At 39.1% G+C, this 21,597-nt stretch overlaps 1 protein-coding gene across 3 annotated transcripts in view; it reads right to left on the reverse strand.

The window, feature by feature from the left end:
- Nucleotides 1-5,508: 5,508 nt before the first annotated feature.
- Nucleotides 5,509-21,597, reverse strand: part of SLC25A12 (solute carrier family 25 member 12) — a 147,871-nt gene continuing 131,782 nt past the window's right edge. For all 3 annotated transcript variants that reach the window (XM_077154137.1, XM_077154136.1, XM_077154138.1), the window contains 5 exons: nucleotides 12,993-13,133; nucleotides 10,923-11,061; nucleotides 8,134-8,292; nucleotides 7,951-8,041; nucleotides 5,509-6,618 (listed from right to left, as the gene is read on the reverse strand). In XM_077154137.1, the coding sequence (XP_077010252.1) occupies nucleotides 6,414-6,618; nucleotides 7,951-8,041; nucleotides 8,134-8,292; nucleotides 10,923-11,061; nucleotides 12,993-13,133 (735 nt within the window). In that variant the 3' untranslated portion in view covers nucleotides 5,509-6,413. The remainder of the gene's footprint in view (nucleotides 6,619-7,950; nucleotides 8,042-8,133; nucleotides 8,293-10,922; nucleotides 11,062-12,992; nucleotides 13,134-21,597) is intronic.

Raw genomic sequence — 21,597 nt, forward strand, 5'->3', positions numbered from 1 at the left:
TATAAGAAAACTGTGGCCTCGATTGTAAGCTCTTCTAACAGTCACATTTAGTCCAGGGTGGTAACTGTTACTTCTGGATTTGAGCGGCTATTTTACATATGTATAACCTGATATTTAGAATGAAACCAATTGGGTCGAGATTAAGGAAATTCAGAATACAGGGGTAAGGAAGACAGTGCCTGTATTTTAGAACTTCACCTACTCTTTGAGACCAAAGAAAGAAAGTTTTATTATGTCCAGAACCTAGATTTTCTTTAACACATAATCTAACTCAACCTGCCTGGATAGATCATATAAACAACCCAAACACAGGGAGCCCAGAATAAGAATGAGAGCCTTTAATCCTGTATAGCTTAATGTAATGCCTGGATACATCCCAGAGTATATTAAGCAGATAGTCAAAAACTATGGGCAGGGCAGGCCATGGTGGCTCAGCAGGCAAGACTGCTCGCCTGCCATGCCAGAGGACCCAGGTTTGATTCCCGGTGCCTGTCCATGTAAAAAAAAAAAAAAAAAAAAAAAAAGAGTATGGGCAAAGTCCCTTGAGAGATGGGACAAAAATTATGGAGCTATTAAACTTTACCACCAGGGAAACCCTGGATACTGTGTGCCAAACATTAGAAATAACCACATCAATAGGCTAAGCACTTCATCTTGAGGCTTGGCTCTTATGAACTTATGTATATAGCAGAGAAGCTTAGCCTACCTATAGGTATGCCTGAGAGTCACCTCCAGAGGACTTCTTTTGCTGCTCAGAGGTGGCCTCTCTCTCTGTCTAAACCCAACATTGCAAGTGAAACCACTGCCCTCCCCCCTATGTGGAACATGACATCCAGGATGACAGTCTCCCTACATGGGAGATGAGCCTGACCCTGGCATCATGGGATCAACAATGCCATCTTGACCAAAAGGGGAAAAAAGATGTGTATCAAATAAGGTATCAGTGGCTGAAAGAGTTCAAAGAGTCAAAAGGCTACATTGGAGGTCACTCTTATGCATGCTTCAGTCAGACATTACTACCTATCACAACTTGCCAAACCCCAACCAACACCATTCCTGCCAATCCTAAAGAATACCTAGGGCATTATATAAGATTCTACAAAGGTTCCATGCACTAGGGGAACTCCAAAATCTACAACCTCCAGATGGGTCCCTGGACGAGATAAGCCCTGAAATGCAGAGGGGGCCAGCCTCTCCAGAACATCAAGTAGTTCCATCCCCCTATCCCATATTATTGACAGCAGCACCTTTTCAACATGAAAAAGTTAGAATGGCCATAGTCCAAATACCCCTGAAGAGTGGGAGAAAGATCAAAGGTGACGGTGGAGTTATATAGAGACGGTTGGGTTTAACAAATGAGTATGGTTGCTGAATCATTATACTGATATTTCTTTTATCAACAGCCTCTTCCAACATGAAAAAGTTAGAATGGGCATAGCCCAAGTACCCCTAAAGAGTGGGAGAAAGATCAAACTTGATGGTGGTTAAAACTTTGTGTTTAATAAATGAGTTATGAGTGCTGAATCATTATACTAGTATTTCTTTTAGCCTCCAGTAACTTAGAGCAGCTAGAAATGAAAACCGAAAATTGTGGAACTGTAACCCATACCAAACTCTGAAATCTGTTCTATAGCTAACTGTTGTAATGCACTTTGAAATTTATGGCTTTTATGTATATATGTTATTTAAAGAGAAGCAGGAGTATAACAGAGAAGATAGGATTTAACAAATGAGCATGACAGCTGAACTATTATGCTGATATTTCTGTTGATCCTGAGTGTCTTGGAGCAGCTAGAAGAAAAAATGAAAAATTGTAGAACTGTAACCCATACCAAACTTTAAAATTTGTTCTACAACTACTGCTTTTTTGTATATATATGTTATATTTCACAATAAAAAAAGTAAAAAAAAAAAAAACCAACACAGAAACAACTCATATAGTATCCAGAATATATAAAGAACTCCTGTAAATTGAGAAAAATGGACAAAAAACTTTAGCACATACTTCATTCACCAAAGATAAAATCCAAATGACTATTAAACATATAAAAGGTGTTCTGCTTCATTTGTTATAACCAAAAAATGCTAATTAAAACCACAACAAGATACCGATATATTTTGATTAGCCAATGTTAAAAAGCCTAACAACACACCCTGGGGGAAATGTAAATCAGTACAAGAACCTTTGGAAAAGAGTTTGACATAATCTAGTAGATTTGAATATAACATACTCTGTGATTCTGCAGTTCTACTCTTAGGAAGGTACCCCTAAAAAAAAAAAAACAAACTTCAGAATACATGTACCTAAAATCCATTACAGCACTGTTTATAATATCCCCAGTTGGAAACAGCTCAAATGTCCATCAACAGTAGAAGGGAAAAATAAATTGTAGCATATTCATACAATGGAATAAATAAACTACATCTACATATGATATTATGAACAAATCTTACAAATGCAACTTTTAGCAAAAAGAGTCTCAAAAGAATGTAAACTATAATTTGATTCATACAAATTTCAAAAACAGGAACTAAATACAGTGTTTTAGAACGTATATATGCAGTTCCAGAGGTTTACGAATGAGACTTTGCTATAAATTTCTAGCTACATTAAGAGTCTTCTGGGTTTGGGGCTTTTTAACTGTTTTTGACTTTAGATGGTAAGAGGAGAGCAGTCTGGCTCTCTCCAGTTATTGTGATGCAAGCTCAGATACTCTAGATTTTCTTACTAAGAAGTAAAAAGATTTTAGTAAAGTATGACCAGATTTTTGAAATTCAGTTCATGAGTGTGAAATTCTCAAATTTACATTGCTAGAAATATGTGCAATTATAATAGTTGATATTAAAAGAAAGGAAACGAGCAGCTTTTGAAGTTTCTTAATCCCATTAGAGGGCTTGAAGCCTTATATCTAAACAATCTTTATCACTTGGTATGCTTTCCGATGCCTCAGAAATAGGGAAATATGTTTTTCCATTTGATAAAAGCTAGGAAGGAGAAAATCCATTCTATAGCTATTAGATCTCTCTTGGGAAAAAGTACTAACTCATTCTTTTTTGTTCCTGGCTTTCATCACTGTGAGATTACGCTATTTTTTAAAATATAATTTTATTTTAAATCTTTCAGTGAGTTTGAAATTTAAAAATCCTATTTGGAACAATGACTGTATTTCATTGTGGGATTCTTCACATTAGATACCAAGAAAGCATTTCAGATCTCACACGGCTGGCTCTAAAGAGCAGACAGATGTCCTGCTGTCTCTTGTGTTCCCAGCCAAGGGTGTGGGAAACAAGGAAAGGTGCTTTAGTTCAAATCTAGATTTCCCTCAGTGGTTAGAGAAATAGTTTTGTCACCTGGTCTCATCTGAGAGTAGAAACCAGAGTAAGGAAAGCAATAATGGAGTTCCTGTTTAGACAGTGTATCAGTGCGAGTTTTCCACATACAGTGTGGTAGAAATTCAAGAATGTAAAGTAAGGCCTTTCCCCTAACAATACAAACTTACAGTGGGTTTTCAACACATTTTATTTTTATGTGATGCTACTGAGAGTCTACAGAGATTAATTTGCTGAATTCATAAGGATTATGAGTCCAAGAAGCTTATTTGGAGCTGAGTATTTCAAAAGAATATGCCATTTAGATACATTTCTTCTACAATTCTTCAGTTATTTCCATGTCTTAGGAAATAAATTTCTACTTGCTGAATCTTAATGAAAACTGGGGTACAATGATGATTTCTATAGGTAGTAGCATGTGCCATTTCATTTTTATAAATTAGTTGTAATTTAGAATCCAGGAACTTTGTCTTTGGGAATTTTATGTAGGGACTATGTCTTTGTTAAGGTGCTGGTTCTTTTTTAATAAAAGCACTTTTAGATAAAAAGAATGTATATATGGAAGGTAATATATAAAGAAAAGCAAAGAAAAGAAGAGTAACGATTGTGCTTGTAAAGAGAGAGGGGCTTGTGATGGGAAGGACTATCTAGAGAACTTCTGAGGTGCTAGACATATTCTATTTTTGATGTGGGTGTTCACTTTATGATTATTTGCTTAAAGCATGCTAACATATATGGGTATACATACATATGTGTCTCATGTACTTTATGTATATTCCACAATAGAAGGAAAACCTACAAATATACAGTAAATACAGAAAAACATTCAATCTCACTGGTAATTAGGAAAATGAAAAAACAGGGCAAAACTGATCATGTGTTATTTGGAATCTGAACTGAATCAGAACCCCCCCAAAAACACTATCAAAGTATCACCTAATGTGATTTGCCTAAAATACAGAAGACATTTTTGATGAGGGTGCAAAGAAATAGGCCTTCTCATGTTATCAGGAGGAAAGTTCATTAGTAAAGCCTCTTTGAAAGAGCAATGTGGCAATACCTATCAAAATGTAAAACCTATATATCCTGTAAATTATCAATTCCAATTCTAAATATCTATCTTCATTTACTCAAGTTTGATGTGCAAGGATGTTTATCATTCACTTATTGTAATAGCAGTGAAAAAAGTAAATACCAATAAGGGAGTATAAATGAAAAGTATTACCATCCATACAATTTAATACTACCGAACTATTAAAAAAAAAAGATGAATCTTCATGACATTACATGCAAAGTTCTCTAAGACATATTAAGTGAACAAAAGCAAATCAGAAAACACACACATAGCATAGTCCTGTTCTTAAAACATAAATATCTACATTCATGTAGATATAGGAAACACAGACTATTTTACTGTGAACTGTTAGCAGTGACTATTTATAAAACATGGAATGGTAGGAGGAGAAGGAGGGTAAAAAGGGATTTTAACATCTTACGCTACAGAAACAAATACTATGCAAACCTTCTGTAAGAATGTATACCTGTACTATTTCTGTATTTTTAAAAAGTGGTGGTAGAAAACAACTGTACTGTTATTTCTCCCATCCTAATAAGAACAACCTAATACATTTGGAAAAAGCTTTTGAAGCTAGTTCTTTTGCTCTCTGAGAGCCTTGAGAAGCCTATAGTTGTGGTTACAAGGCTGTCAGTCATCAAGTGATGAGCACTGGTAGTACATGAGGCGGCCTGACTATCTCCGGGCTCACCCCTTGAAAATACCTGCAAATACCTGCACGCATTCTCGTATTCCAGCTCACTTGCAATAGCATTAATGCTTTCCCCAAAGTACTTTGCTGAGGTAAACTACTTTGCTACCCATCAGGTCACAACCATATCAAAGTGTTGGATGTGGCTGTCAAGAGGTGCGTTTAGGTCCAAATTAGTAATAGCACTCTTAGTAACTTTCCGAGTAAGAAGTCTGCATTTGAACTCATACAGAAGAATCTAGACCCTCACCAAATCACAAGATAAAACTTCCCTTCCTTCTTGCACTCCCCTCTCTCCCCTCTAGCCCTCCTAAATCAGTGTTTCCTATAAAGGTGGGAGAGAGGGCAGATCTGATAACCACAGCAGCAGCACTATCGAGTATATTTATGAAGGAAAATCCAACCACATGCACACATTTTCATGCACATTTTATTTTTGTTTGGAACCATATCCATATGAAAGAAAATGGCCAAAGTATCCTTTACTCCTTCCAAAGCTTGACCCTCACTGTGTCAGAGGAAAGCAAAAACTAAGCCAGTAAATGCTGGCGACATCCCTGTATCCATCTATGCACTAAAAGGAGAGGAGGTACCTAAGAAATATCATTTGCTTGATAAACAGAAGATTATCTACACACACGTTAAATACAAATGGAAACACATCAGCTCATATGAGTCATCAACCAAGTCCTCTGGACTCCACTGGCATGCATCTTCTCCAAAGTATCTCTTATTCAATGGTGTTAGCACTAGGTCTCGTTATGCTTTTTATCAGCAAATACCTTTTTATTCCAGAATGGAAAACAAACTAAGAATTAAATACATCCAATATTGATGCTTTATTTCCATAAGTCACCAATAAGAGAATGAATTTAATTTGAATACATTTATTTTCAGGTGATTCTTAATAAAACACTTTCAAAACAGTCTGTACATTTCAAGCCACTCAAAACAGCATTACATGTCTATAAATGTGATTTGTTGGGGTGAGGTGCCAAGATGTCTCTGTACAAAGATGTACAATATGTACAGTCACTGTAAGTGTAAGCTGTGCAAAGAGAGTCTAGAACATTAATTCATGCCAAGGCTTAGGAAAACATTTCAACACATAAGACTAAAGCTTGAAACTGTGTGTCCCCCCCTCCCCGGGCAAATGATTACTTTATAAACAAATATATGTATATGTCATATAGAAAGAATAGTTTGACTCATCAGCTCAGCCAGCACCATGCAGCTGACTGGGTACATTACAGGGCTACTCGCCTCGACTTCCCTCTTCAGGGTGCCGTTCTGGTGTGCTCCACAGCAATCCCCTCACTAAGGGGCCACTGCTGCTGCCACCGCCTTTGGCTGAACCACAGCAACAGGAGGAGATATAAATTTGGGGAGATAAAGGCCAAACTTGTTTTCAATGCCAGCAAAAGTGGCCGTGGCGAGTCTGTATCCACCGATGTGATCAGGGCTGGCAGGAGGCAGGTCTGCGATGCGGGACTTAGGTGTTGGTTCTGAGCCCGAGGGTTTGCTATTCATGGGAAAAAGCAAATGATTAGCACACTCAGGACTAAAGAGAAGGGGTTTATGATGGAGCGTTTCAGTCTGGCTCAGTCAACACAAAGACAAGTGTCTGTCTCAAGCATTTCCATGCCATCTATGCTGTTTTGGATGTATAGCTGCTCTGAAAGCAACTCGTTCACACATTTCATTTAGAAGAGAGACAGCTTCAATTCCAATGCTTATATACATATACAAACAAATCCATAGAAAAAAAAAGACCAGAAGAAATTACACTCAAATATTAATACTCTCTGGGAAGTAGGATAAAGGGTGATTTTTTTTTCAAATTTCCTACACCAAACACATTTTATATTAATCATAAAGCGTTTACATTTTTTCTTTTATGTTTTGACATAATTTTAAAAATTAACTTTATATGTAATAGATTCATGAAGGTTTTTACTAAAATTATGTAAAGAGAAACAGATTTAATTCTTGCTTTTACAGAATGTAAAAGCCTGAACCTTAACATTTCTGCAATGAAATCGTAAGACTGCTGTTCTCACTTTTCTTTGTATAGGTCTGTTCACCTTTTGATTCTACAGCTAATTCCCTACCTGGCCAATGAGGAGGAGAGGTGTTCACAGTTTTACGAGGTGGAAACTCAGATATGGGACTTGGTTTTCTGCTAAAAAGCTGATAATTGATTGCTCAGGGTATAAACCTTCCCACTGAACAAATTCAACAAGTAATTCCTCTTCTTCCCAGTGCAAGCATCAAACACTAAGCTTCCTGGCCTACACTTCACCAGTGAATAGGTACATGGGTCTCACCTCTCTGAACCTACTGATTTTCTTGTAATAAGTTAGATCTAAGAACTTCTATACCTATCTAATATAAATTATGAAAGATGGAATATCAGAGCATGAAAAGGCTCAAGTCCTTGAAAGAAAGTTCACAAAAGTGTTACTAACACAAATTTATGTTACTTCTGGTGAGAAGACGTAAAGGCAAGACTATTCGACCTTTTAAAATCCACACAATAAGGGCCTAAATCCACAAAGCTCAGTTTTGCATCTGCTGAAAAAGGACAATTACTCAGTACTTTAATTTGCTTCGTCCCTATACTTTCCCTCTACAGCTGCTTGACACTGTGTATGATGTGACCCCATCAAGATCTCAGGCCTTAAAACAGCCTCTCAAGACCACTGTTTGTTGTTACTGTGTTGGGCCTAATGGTTCCTCCATCTTAACAGTTTTTCCCCCAAGAGTTCTAAACATGCAGTAAGCTGAAGTTTATTTATTTATTTATTTTGGCTTGGGTGCTTTCTTTATAAAGGAGATGAGTAACTGCACTTACAGTCCTCCAAAATCAATGTAAAACCACCGCTGAAGAAGTTCATAGGTGACCAAGGTAACACCAAACTGGGGAGAAGATCGAAACACTCGGGCTGAAAACGAGGCGAGAAGGAAATTAAAACCGGCACGACCGTAGCAAAGACAACCACTGAGCAACAGAGGGGCAAAACCAGCCCAGCCCCACCTGCGGTCCCCTTCCAAAATGCGGAGGGCCCTTCTTCCCGCAGGATCTTCCTGAAGCAGTCGATAACCCCACTGTATGTCGTCTGGCCTGCGCGGGCGGCCACTTGCAGTCTTGTCTTGATGACATCAGCAGGGGTCACCAGAGAAGCAGCAGGCACACCTTTCAGGAGAAAGCCACATTTAATTCATCCAAAGTACCTCATAAAGGATAGAAATACTGCTAACATCTAACAACACAACTAGCAACTTTAACCACTTGAGGGGATTCAAATTCCCTTAAATAGATGTCTGGGCATTAATGGGGAAAAAAGGATAGATAAGCCTATTAGCTGCTTCAGTGGTCAGGGAAAAATCCTTTTATTTTTCTCTCTGAATTAGGAAAATCATTCTACACACATTGCATGATTCCAAAGAACTGCGGGGGGGTGGGGAAATGCAAAAGTATTAATAGGACAATTTCCAAGTGTTCCTCCTTTCGGTTCTGCTAACAGTTACTTTCCCTCCTTTTTTTCTTATATAAAATAGAAGTATTTTCCTGTATAATAAGAAGAAAGATGTCAATTTAATGAGCTGCCAAAATGTAGTTTTTTTTGCTGATTCTTGTCAACCTTACTGTGCGAGGTGAATAACAATACCCGTAACCACTCACCTGCTTGAGAAGCTAACATGAGAGCTGGCTGTGACTCCTTTCAGACATGCTTACATGACAGAAGTCATTACAGCGGGGTGAGAGGAGGCCAGGCAAACAGTTAAGGCACAACAGGTGAGCGGATGATAGAAAAGTCCCCTCACACACCTCCTGTGCCTGAGCTCCCTGGGGTCAGGTGGAGATTGATCAGCAGCAGGACACAGAAAATGGATTTTACAACCACACCTTTTACTCATAAAACAAAATAGGGAAGAAAGGAGCACCATAACCTTCCCCAGGGGGAAGAAATTCAATTTAGCCTGAAAATCACTACTTCAGTCAGTAGGCAGATGGAGCCAGGGGCCTCAGGGAAGGCTCTGTTGGAGAATTCGCCAATACCTGTCCCCATGAAACAGGTAAATCTTTGGAGGGAGGATTCTGAATGTTCTCAGCCCCAGAGACTTGAGGCAACAAAGCTTTATTGGCAGAACTGAGAAAGAGTCATCTCGCATTCTACAACCGGATATCAAAAGGCAGAAAAAGGTGGTGCTGACAGTTTCATGGAAGTGTTTATTTGGTTCTATCAACCACGGGTAAGATGCCTGTCTATGATTAGACTGTTCCCTGGCTGTGTGTCCCCCTCCCCCACCCCGACTCCCAGATGCTGGCTGGAAAGCACAGGGAGAAGTTGGGAGCGAAAACACTGGCCCACATTCAAACTTGGGGGACTTCGGTGAGTATCAGAGAGAGTATGGACAAGTACTCAGTGCCAGGTACTAAGTGGGCAACCTAACTGGCTTTTAAATGCTCAATTTACTGAAGATAGAAATGCCAGAGGACAAGGGATTTGCTGGACCTCCAGTAAAGGCTCAAAGCACCTGGGGGAGTTAAATCAGCACAAGTCATCACCTGTCGTCAGATGTTCACTGCCCAGGCGAGAATGACAGCATGGCTCTCCTAGCAGCCTGAGAAGCAAGCGCCCCCTCCCCGCCCCCCTCCCCCCCCGGACATGGGAAGTCCTGGGGCTGTCTGCTGTGTTTGGCCAGGACCACCAGAGAACAAACCAACAAGTGGGCACACAGTAAACACAAGCCCAGCTGTGCACTGAGCATCTGGAGCTGCCATCTGAGTTTCTGTTCACCCTTCACATTTCTGACTGTAAGCGAGAGCAAACACGCACTGTTTCCTTCCTACGTCGCTTCTGAGTACTGGGGGCAAAAAGGAAGCATGGCTCTCTCCTATCCCAAATCACCTCCTGCGGGGCTCAAGAGTAAGGCTGTCCTAGAAGATCAGAAGGAAGTTTCTTCTTAGATTTGTCAGGCTCTTCTTTCAGATGGCATCTTTTCTGTGCCTGATAGGGTATTTTAGACTAAACGAAGGTTTCCATTCATTCCACTGACAGTTATTGAGCTCCTATTATTTCAGTGCTCGCCACCATCAGACAGACAAGGATGAACTGAATGAAACTCTTGCCTTCAAGGAGCTCCCAGCTCAGTACAGAGATTAAAGCTTATGCAAACAACTGTTAATAAGAGTGTTCAGGGTCAAAAAAGAGGTGCAAACAGAGTTCAGGATTGTTTCGTGGTGAGACCACTTACCTTGGTCTAATGAGGGGAGGAGGAGGAGGAACAGGGATACCTTCATGCAGAAAGCTCAGTTCCGAGCCGAATCCTGAACATTCCAATACTGGGAGACATACTGGGAGGGCATGCTAGACCCGCGCTAGACCCGCGCTAGACCCGCGCTAGACCCGCGCTAGACCCGTGCGCCGGCATGAGGCGCAGCAAAGCCACGGAGTTGAAGAACTTTTGCACCTTAATGCTGAGCTTGGCTCCACCCGAGGTTTCAGGGGCAGAGGAGGTGAAGAAACACGATAATGATGAAAGCCCAATTTAGATGGGCAGATCTAATTTGGCTTCAAGTCGCTAAGCTGCATTAAGCTGTTTATCCACATTATGCGAATGTAATTAACTTTCATCAGAATTACAGCACGTCTCACAAAGCAGAAAAGTGATCATATTTAAATCAAGTTAGATATAAACAATAACCCTTCCAGATAGAAAGGGATAAAGTACAGGGAGCTGCCATACTTCTTACGGAGAATGGGGGGATGGGGTCGTGTGGTTTTTAAAAAAAAAGAAAGAAAGAAAAACTGTTGTTACCTGCCATGGCTCCAGCTGCAAGGAGGTTTAAACCTCCCACATGTCCGTCTTCATCAGCCAGAAGTAGTTTGCAATGAGCATAAACAGGAAAATAGATGGCAGAGAAGGGAATGTCTCGGAGGAAACACGCTTTGGCACCCTGTCACACAGTGAGGAAACAGCGCAAAATGGTTGTGTAAACAGCGTGAATGCCCAAGTGAGATCCAGGGAATGCTGGCTCACAAGCCGGGATCTCTCCCAGGGCTCTGGGTGACAGGAAGGGCACTGGGGAGCCAGCAAGGAGGAGGAGAGCAAGCATGGTCTGCAGTCTGAGAAAAGATGGTGATCCTGGAGCTCTAGACTTATTAACTGGACAACGATATTATCCTTGCAAGTAAGAATTTCCTAGCATTTCCTTTTTAGATTTGATTTTTAAGGTTAATAAAATTTCAATTCTCACACCTCCAGGCTGCTTGTTGGGCTTGGCATTCGTGGGTAGGGGGTTGGTGGACAGACGTGGAACCCAAGTCTTGGACTCCCAAGCCCCAGGACCACTAAAGACAGCCACGATAAGGAGTGAATGGCCAATTCAATCCACCTCGGTTTCGAGTCCCCAGAGTACCAGGGAAGAAGTTACAGGCAGTTGTGGTGGCGACAGAAGGTGACTACTCTGGGGAACGGAAAAAAGAAACCACAAATCTTCCCTCCTCCTTTCTCAAGTCCTAAATATCAGAAGGTGGAGGAGAAACATAGTCAAAATATTTCAGCAGGAGGTCCCCACAGGAGAAATCCATCTAGGAACAGTCTGCCTCAGAGGCTGAGTCAGCCTGGCTGCCTTCCCAGGCTCTGTCAGCAGCCCACGCAGTCCCACGTCCCACGCACAGGGCTCAACCTAGCTAGGTGGATACTATATCATACTTGCTTCCCTAATGGCTCTGTTTTTAAACAATAAACTCAAACATTAAGGCAAAAATCCAAGGACTCGGGCGGCGATGGTGGCTCAGTGGCAGACTTCTTGCCAGCCATGCCGGAGACCCGGGTTCGATTTCCAGCGCCTGCCCATGCAAAAAACAAACAAGCAAACAAAAAACAATCCAAGGACTCTCTAAAGGATGATACAAACAGAAACATTATGAATAAATTCAACTCTCAAAAGGAATTCGAAAAAAGAGAGAAGTGGGGACAAGGGGCAAAATGGTGTACATTACTCTCTGAAGACAGGCATCATTGGTTTGCTGGTCTCCAGAGTCCCGTTGCTGTGTGACTGTAATCCAGAGAATTTCTAATTTGCAGCTACAGAAGCAAATTTAAGCATTTCTGTAGTGATGGATCTATAAATAAATCAGATGCTTTGGAAACACAGTCGCCTATAGTGGCTAAATTTACATATTTCCCCCTTATACCAGGCAAAGGAATAGAAAGAAATACTCCGTTGTTTAAGAAAAATAATAGCTTCTGCTCCATTACATCTGATCTGTAATGATGGGAGTAAGTACACCTGCGGGGAAGGAATCTGTTGACTGGCATTTTATTAAAGTACAGTATAGTCTTGGTGGTGGTGGGTTTTTTAAATGGAATTCATTATTGACAAATCCTACCACTTAACTTCTTAAAGACCTGAATCCTACGAAACTCTACCACTGTTTAACTGTGGTCAAATTATTAAAAAAGAGAAGTTCCTACTGGGAAGATAACAATAGGGAAAACTCTGACTCAAAATAAACCTAAGACTATTCTGAAGTCCTAAACCAGCCCAAGGGGAACACACCAAAGAAACTTTTCGCAAACCCTCATCAAAGGAAAGGCTGTGAGCCTGAAGCCAGCAGATATGCAGTGCTGGCCCCCCTGCAGCTGGCTTCATAAAAGCCTGAAGACTACATCAGGAGCACAGGTTTGTGTATCCCACTGCCTCTAATAGAAGTGTTCTGATTTTTTTCTTTTGTTTGATTTTCTACTCCAGGGGCTACCCTGCTGGAGAAGATTGCTTTTCTATTGGGAGGGGGAAACGGGGTCTGGTTTTCGCCTTCTTTCATATTTACATCGAAGAGATTACAAGCTCTCTGCTGAGACGACCCCAGGGAATTTACCCACCTTATACAGACCGAACAGTCCCAGGTCGCGGAGCACGTTCAGGGCGCTGACTCTGGGCCCCGTGGTGATCTCTCCTGCTACCTGCAGGCGGATCTTCACTATCTCCAGGGGGTTGGTAAAGATGACCTGAGAGCCTCCAGCCTGCAGGCGAGGGAAAAGAAACAGAGGCAGATTTTCACATCAGAGGCTGACTGGCATGGCAAACAAGAAAAATGGAAAAGCCTTGGTGTTTTGCCACCTTAACACCTCCCTGCTTTACAGGGGAATGAAAGCCTGAGGCTTTGGCCAGTGCTGGAGAGGTTCACAGGACAGCCCAAATTCTGAAGTCTCCAACCAACCTTTGTTTCTATTTGAAATGTCCACAGTGTTGCTCAGCCAGTCTTTCCAGAGCCATCCCAACCATATCCAAAAGAGCTAGGCTAATACAAACTCTTCTGGAAAACAAAAGTGAAGCCAGATGGAGCAGTAAGGAGCCTGTTCAGTAAAGGAAGGAGACAGTAGAAGACTGGTAGCTTTTACAAGCTGAAACCCAAGATTCAGATCTCTGTTTCTTTTCTCTTCCTAGAAATCACTCTCTTTGGCTCACCCACTTACCTCCCTCTCCATGGACTGGAGAGCAGGAAACACAACTTTGGCCCCACAGAAGTACCTTAAATCAGAGGGAGAAAGCTCCTCTGGTTCAAATTCTAAAACACATTATCCCGAGCAAAGCTCTGGGACAGGCGCACAGCTACACCCGCACGGGAGGAGAGGATATGGAAGGGACATTTCAGTACCATTTCAAGACAAAATAAGAAAACTCTTCAAAACAGGGCTCAAAAATGGGACATCCCGTTACACCAAGCACAGCCACCTCAAATCAAAGCCACATTCCACACTCTAGTGGTGAGTGACAGAAATCTGAATTTGGGTAATGAGAGTGTATTTGCATCTGAAATCTGTTAACCAATTAAAAGAAAAAAAGAGAGAGAGAGAAACAGGCTATTTAACAAAACCACTACCAACTCTTTTGGTTTCATAAGAAAGAAAAAATGGGTGTGATCCTGAATACATATACACATATATTTTCATTCGCTTAAGCATACTCATACAGTCATATAATTATCACTTAACTGCAATAGCATATTCTATATGTGAAATATGAAACGTGTACCTCACTGGGACACTGTAATTCCACAGGTATAGAAAGAGTATAAATAATATGCATAAAATTCAGTCATGTGCAGCGTTCAATGGCACTTTAGTACCTTCACTCACATTCCTGTTGATTTTTCTGAAATCCATAGCCCTCCCAGGGCCCCTTATAAAGGGAGACCTCATCACATCTCAGCCATTCTAACCTCATGGAGCTATAACCCCACCCCCACCCTCAGATACTCTCCTTGCAATCCTGGCCCCCCTCAACACTCAGAATCACCAACACTGACACTAGATTCCTTTCCTCTCTGTGAGAAGCTTACTGCTCCAATTCTCCAGGACCTTGATCCCCTTTTTTATCCACCAAGCGAGGAGGAGCAGCACTTCAGCAATCTCTGTCTGGGTTTCCTGCGACTCCCCAACCTGACACAAGCCAGACCTTTGGCACGCAGGTCCCAGAACAACGTACTGACCCAACCTTCCAAGTGGATTCGCCTGCACGTCTCTCTCTTGTAATCTCTTGCACTGCAGCCAGGGCGAAGTATTTCAATATTTCAATCTAAGCAAACAATACTGTCAAAAGGATCTTTAGGTGACAAATTATATTAAAATGATAGTCCACGTAGTTGCTCCTATAGCTATTATTGGATACCAAACCAATTGCAAAAGTTTACAACTTCCCTGAAATCTCGTTTAAATCATGTGGTAGAAAAGACTGTCTTTGGGAAAATGTGTTTTATGTTCTAAACTAAAGCAGACTGAAATAAAAAGAAAGAAAGAGACACAAATTTTTATTATAACCCTGAAAACTTGCCGCTACCAAACAGTGTCAGCCCCTGGGTGGCACTTATCAAATGTGGACATTATGCTTAAGTAAATATGAAGTTTTTTCATGTGTTTAATCTTAGTAAATCTAATCCTATCTCACACTTCCCCCTCCCCCCTTTCTCTCACAGATCCTTGGGGAAATAACTGCTATTTAATTGAGATTCATACTCCTTTAAATTCTTCAAATTTCTTTCTGAGTGTACAGGTAACAAGCTTTATACTAAACTTTAGTACCGAAATGGTACAATTAAGTGAAGGCAATGACTAGATGTTAAAATGCACACATTTACTGTTATATGCTTTGAAGATTATTAACAACATATATGCTAACTCCCAACAATACCCTGGACAAAACCACAAAACTAAATTGACATGCACTTACAACTTTTAACTATACAGTCTATACATTTACATAAATTATCTGACAAGTGAGAATGCAATGACACTACTGCAAGGCATATGTCTATGAGACATATGTCTGTACGCTATACCTGAAGAAGGAAATCTTGTACCAATTACATAGATTGCATATCGTTTTAAATATGAACACACATTTTAAAAAACCTTCTCATAGCGCTAGCATGTAGGCAAATGCTATCCAGGGCAGTGAATAATTTTAGACAAAAATTAAGATTGCTATCTAAAACTTTAGAAGCTAAAATGTCTTAAAGGAAAACAAACTGACAAATGGGCACTGTTGTTTTTTAAAATCTGAGGTTGCCCACCACCTCAAACATTAAAATGAGAATAGGGGAGGAGAAATAAAATCTAAGATTAGTTCAACTATTCTAAAAAAAAAACAACAACAACAACTCCAGAACTTGAGCTGTATATGGTTAGGTTTTTTGATGTTCACATACACGTAAGTAGATAAGCTCTTTTAGAGTTTCAAATCCACACATAGCTAGCTGCCAACTAGTTGAAAAAATGCATCTGAAATATATAACTTAAGTTGCACAAGGAAGAATGTGTGCGGGAGAGAACGTAGTCTATAAAGAAACCATCGTCTCTAGGTCCAGTTCTAGATGCTTTTCTTTTTTCTTTGAGTACTTAACACATTCATATGAATCAGAATTTAAAAAGTACAATAGGGTATATTACTCCAGGGAGTATGAACATATCATATTCTTTAAGTGTTTCTCTTCTGAGAAATAAATACAAGGAAATATATGGGCTCTATTCTAAGACTACTGATTATAAGTGACATCAATTTAATAATGCCTTTTGGGGAGAAAACTACAGTATACAAAACCAGAATATAAGGAATCTCAGAAAAGTTAAATTGTGAAATAAAATATGGTAATCTTTCAATGAATAAAACGGTTCCTGTATTTGTATAAATATGATGTTTGCTATTTTTAACAGCAATAAAACTACACAGATTCCTTCTAGCCTCCTAGAAATTCTGGAACAGCTAGAAGGAAAAATCTGAGAGGATGGAATGGTAGTCCATGACAAACTCTGGGATCTGTTCTGTAACTACTTGTTGAAGAGTGCTTTGAAAACTACTGCTTTTTTCTTTCTTTGCTTTGTATATATGCTATATTATACAATTAAAAAAAAGTTAAAAAAAGAACAGAAAGAATTCAAATATCCAGTATGGAAATAGTTAAGTAGCCATTATATATTCACAGTCAAGCAACATGTTCAGGTAATAAAATCATGCCAAGTGACAAAAACAAAACATAAAAGATTAGGTACACATTGATCATAAATATTTCAAAATTTATTTAAGTCTATCAATATCAGAATGGTTTAAAGATGGAAACAGAGGTTGCCTCCTAGAAAGAAAACCTGAGTAGCTGAGAGAATTTTCATAATATACCCTATTGTACTTTTTAAATTCTGATTCATATGAATGTGTTAAGTACTCAAAGAAAAAAGAAAAGCATCTAGAACTGCACCTAGAGACGATGGTTTCTTTATAGACTACGTTCTCTCCCGCACACATTCTTCCTTGTGCAACTTGTTAAGTTATATATTTCAGATGCATTTTTTCAACTAGTTGGCAGCTAGCTATGTGTGGATTTGAAACTCTAAAAGAGCTTATCTACTTACGTGTATGTGAACATCAAAAAACCTAACCATATACAGCTCAAGAACTGAAATGACAGGCACCAAGATATATAAAACTTTAAACTAGATGTCGTGGAGTTAACAAAGTCTCAAAAGGACGCTGACTAATCCGACATCCTGCTGCTTCTTGTACTGATGCTTATATTAACATACCATTCACCATGGAATTTTTTTCACCAAATTAGCATCTAACTTTCAAATCGTAAATCTTCCTCATCAAATCTGCTGCTTATTTTTTTAAAGTGAAACAAGCATTTAATTTTTAAACAGACTTAGATGCTTTTATTTTTCAATATTACATTGTCACTTCTTTGTTGTAGAACTGAATTACAAAAGGCATATAGAAAGAGAAGAAATTCCATGCTGATTGAGGGTTACTCCTATACAACAGAAATGAAAAGAATGTAAAAACCTCCACTTAACCTTGTGTCACTAGGAATTAAAAAAAAAGAAAGAAAAAATGTAAATGAGTAAAATAAACCAACTAAAGCTGACAGCAAAAGTTAGGAGGAGAAAGGATGTGATACTGAGAAGTCACCATCCCCAGAAGAGTCTGAGGGGCTGCATACAGGGTCAGGCCTGGTCAACCTGCTGCCCTCGCTGTCCTACCCCAGGGCACAGACACGGAGAGGCCAGGACCCTGCTCAGCCAAGGCCCCAGTCTACTTCCTTCTCTGTCATCTCCCGCAGTTTAAAACTATTTCCCTACAGCTACAAAATGTCCAATCTGAACAACTCATCATAAAATCTTCCCTTAAAGAGACTGATGAAAATACAACTTAAATTTGTTTACGGTCACACCAGCTCCTCAGATACATGTACAAAATCTGTGCATTTAAAATAATCAAACCAATCAAAGTCACAGAATTAGTTGTCACTAGGATTAGGAACAGAGAATGATTCTATCTCACTCACCTTCAACCAAACATTCACTGATACTTTTGTAAAACAAAGGGAAATACGACAGTGCCTCCTAAAGTAATCTAAGACAGTGACAGTTTAAAAGGAAGAACTTGCAATATATTCATTGCTGAGTGATGATATACGCCAGGGTGTTAGAACATCATATACTCCTAAATAAGGTCAGGGGAAAAACAAAGTCCCTGGGTACCTATGAAAAGCTATTTGTGACATAAATACATGAGGACTTTTAACCTGTATGCATATATGTGTGCATTCACCTGAAAGTGAGGCACAAAGCTGGCACCGCACTGATTCCTGGTGATGAGAGCTAGCTCTTTCCAAACAACTCCCTGCAGCTGCACAAGCTCAAAGGAAGACAGACAGACTTCTTCAGCACAGGGATCTGTCTAGCTGCAGATCCAGACTCTCAGGATTCGTAAATAGCCCCCCAACCAGTGGGCCTCTTGCTGTCTCCATCTGAAGTACGTATGTATGTGTGTGCGCACGCGCGCGTGTGTAGACAGAAGGTAGGGAGTGCGAGAGAGTAGAAAGTTTCTAGGTTTAGAAGGCTGTTGGTCTACACTGTCATTAACTTTGTAACTTTGGAGGTCACTGGGATCCCAATAAACTGCTGCACCTACTTTGCAGAGCTCCTGTGCACACAGTCATGGAAAAAGCACCAAGAGACTGAACACAAATGAAAAGAGAAGCGGTGTGTTTTTCCAGGAAGTGTTCGCACAGGGCTGAGGAAACTCACCTGTCACACGAAGGAATTATGTCAACCCTTTGCCGAGCAATAAATACATTTTGGGTTTTATGACTTCTGTTCCCTAAGGAATAAACATTCTCTGAAAGAGGTAATGTGACAAACTGACCTCTGGTTAGATTTGAACAACATAAAAGCAGACACTTCCCAGAGAGACATTCAGAAAGTACCTATCGGCAGTCCATTTAGATTTTTTTAACTTTCTGCCTTGTTGACTTGGAAAGATTTAAATACATTTCTACTTATTGGATATGGCCAAAAACCTCTACCTCATTTGTTTTTCTTTTAAAAACCACCACAGAAACCTTAAGAAAACAAATAGACAAGTCAGACTGGGAAAAAATATTCACAACACGCATACCTGACAAAGGACTATATCCAGAGTACATAAAGTATCCCTACAAATTAATAATAATAAAAAACAAACAATCTAAGAAAAAAAGAAAACATCAACAGATATATCACAAAAAAGACATACTGATATCCAATAAACACGTGAAAAGGTGCGCAGTATATTTAGACATCAGAGAAATGCAAATCCAAACCATAATAAGATGCAATTTCACACACACTGGAATGAATATAATTAAAAGGCTGAAAACTATCAAAGGCTGGTGAAGGTGAGGAACAACTGGAATGCTCGTGCACTGATAAGACTGTAAAATGCTCAACCCATTGTGGAAAACTCACTGGAAGTTTTTGTAAGTTAAACACAAATCCACCCTATTCTACTCATAGATAGTCAACCAAGAAAAATGAAAACATATGTTCACAAAAAGATTTGTACAAGAAAGTTTTATAATAATCTTATTTATAACAGCCCAAATCTGTAAACAACCCAGTTTCTACCAACAGGAAAACAGATAAATAAATATAGAGTTCTATTCATCCAACAGAATAATACTCTATTTTGTTAGAATAATGAAAAAGAACAGACCGCTGATACATACAACAACAAAGATGAATCTTAAAAACACATTATGTTAAGTAAAAGAAGCCAGGTGTTAAACAACACATTTTACACTATTCCATTCACATGAAACCCAAGAACAAAGGAAATTGGTGACAGAAATCAGCACGATGGTTGGCTGAGGGGGGTGCTAGGAGGGAACGTCTGGGGTGAAATGCTCTATGCATTGTTTAGGGTATTTCCTACATGGGAGGATACAATTGTCAACACTCATTCAGCAGAACACCAAAGATCTGCTCTTTATTTTTTTGTATATTAATTGCACCTATTTAAGTAAATAGATACAAAGATAATTTTAAAAAGAAAGAAAAGCCACTACAAAGTTGAATGGGCTCATCTAGATTTGTTTTGACACACAGAGAAGAGCCCTGTTTTGATTCCCTCTGAGAGTTTTATACAAAAAAAGGAGTTGGTCTCAAAATCCAAATACTTGGTCTCACATGAAAGCTCCAGCACATATCATCTATGCAATTTGGGGTAAGAGAATTAGCCTTTCTGAGCTTTTGTTCCTCACCAACCTATTTCATAGGGGAGTAACAATAGTGTATACTAAAGTATTTTAAGGTCTTAGAGTTCTAGGTTGGCATTAAGTTGTTATTCATGTCCACCACAGGTATCATAATCAAATATAAAGTTACAAACTTGTCTGATAAGGACATGTAAGAGCTATATATGTTTTTTTCCTAATGGATACTTTCTAATAGAAAAATAAAAATATATGGCCTCTTCTCATTATTTACCTATGAGAACAATGGGGAAAATTATTTGAAACCTATTGTTACCTACATGCTACACATATGACACTCAGCATCCATTACAGATATTTACTGAGTAATTGTATACAAACTTATACACTCTTCCCCCACCCCAACCTAAAGAAGGGTCAAGCAATTATCAAAGCAATTATAGGTAGTACCAAAAAAACAAAGAAACAAACAACAACAAAAAAACTTATTTAAATTACCACAAATTCTGAACTAGTATATCTTTTTTAGAAGGTTCTGATACAGACATAACTTGGAGGCTAAAATAAAAGTTTGGTTAAAGCTCACAATGAAGATTTAAAATGTGGAAATGTACACTCTGTTTATACTTCTATCCCCAAAGGTTATATTCTATTTCTAAAGTGAGAAGTTCCGCTGTGAATCTCCACTGCTCTTGAAGGGAAAGGAGCCTGCATTTCTAATCAGGAAGCCAGAGTCAACAAAAATTCCATCTGTTTTAAAAATGAAAGTGTGCATGTGTTGTGTGCGTGTACATATACACAAGCGTGTGAACATGTGTATGAAAACAGAAATATACCAAAATGTTGGAAATAAAAAATAAAATTACCATTTAGTGATATTTCTGCTCTAGGCAAAAGACCTAATTGTAAGAGCTAAACCTATAAAACTCTCAGAAGAAAACAAGGCAAAAATCTTTGTGATCCTCGATTAGTAATGATTTCTTAGGTATGATACCAAAAGCACAAGCAAAAAAAGAAAAAAGCAGATAAATTGAATTTCATAAAAATTAAAGTCCAATTCTTTTAAGGAACCATCAAGAAAGTGAAAAGACAATCCACACAATGAGAGAAAATATTTGCAAATCATATATCTGATAAGGGATATGGGTGTAAAATATATAAAGAACTCCTGCAACTCAATAAAAAGACAACATAATTTTTAAATGGGCAAAAGATTTGATAGCTGTTTCTCCAAAGAAAATAGACAAATGCTCAATACGCACATGAAAAGATGCTCAACATCATTAGTCATTAGAGAAATGGAAACAAAAACCATGAGATATTGCTTCACACCCTTGGTGTGAATAATCAGAAAGACAGACAATAACAAGTGTTGGCAAGAATGTAAAAAAATCACAATCCTCATATCTTACTGGTGGGAATGTAAAGTGGTACAGCCACTTTGGAAAAAAGTGGCAGCT

This window comes from Tamandua tetradactyla, chromosome 3 (assembly GCF_023851605.1).
Source record: "Tamandua tetradactyla isolate mTamTet1 chromosome 3, mTamTet1.pri, whole genome shotgun sequence".
NCBI classification, from domain to species: Eukaryota; Metazoa; Chordata; class Mammalia; order Pilosa; family Myrmecophagidae; genus Tamandua; species Tamandua tetradactyla.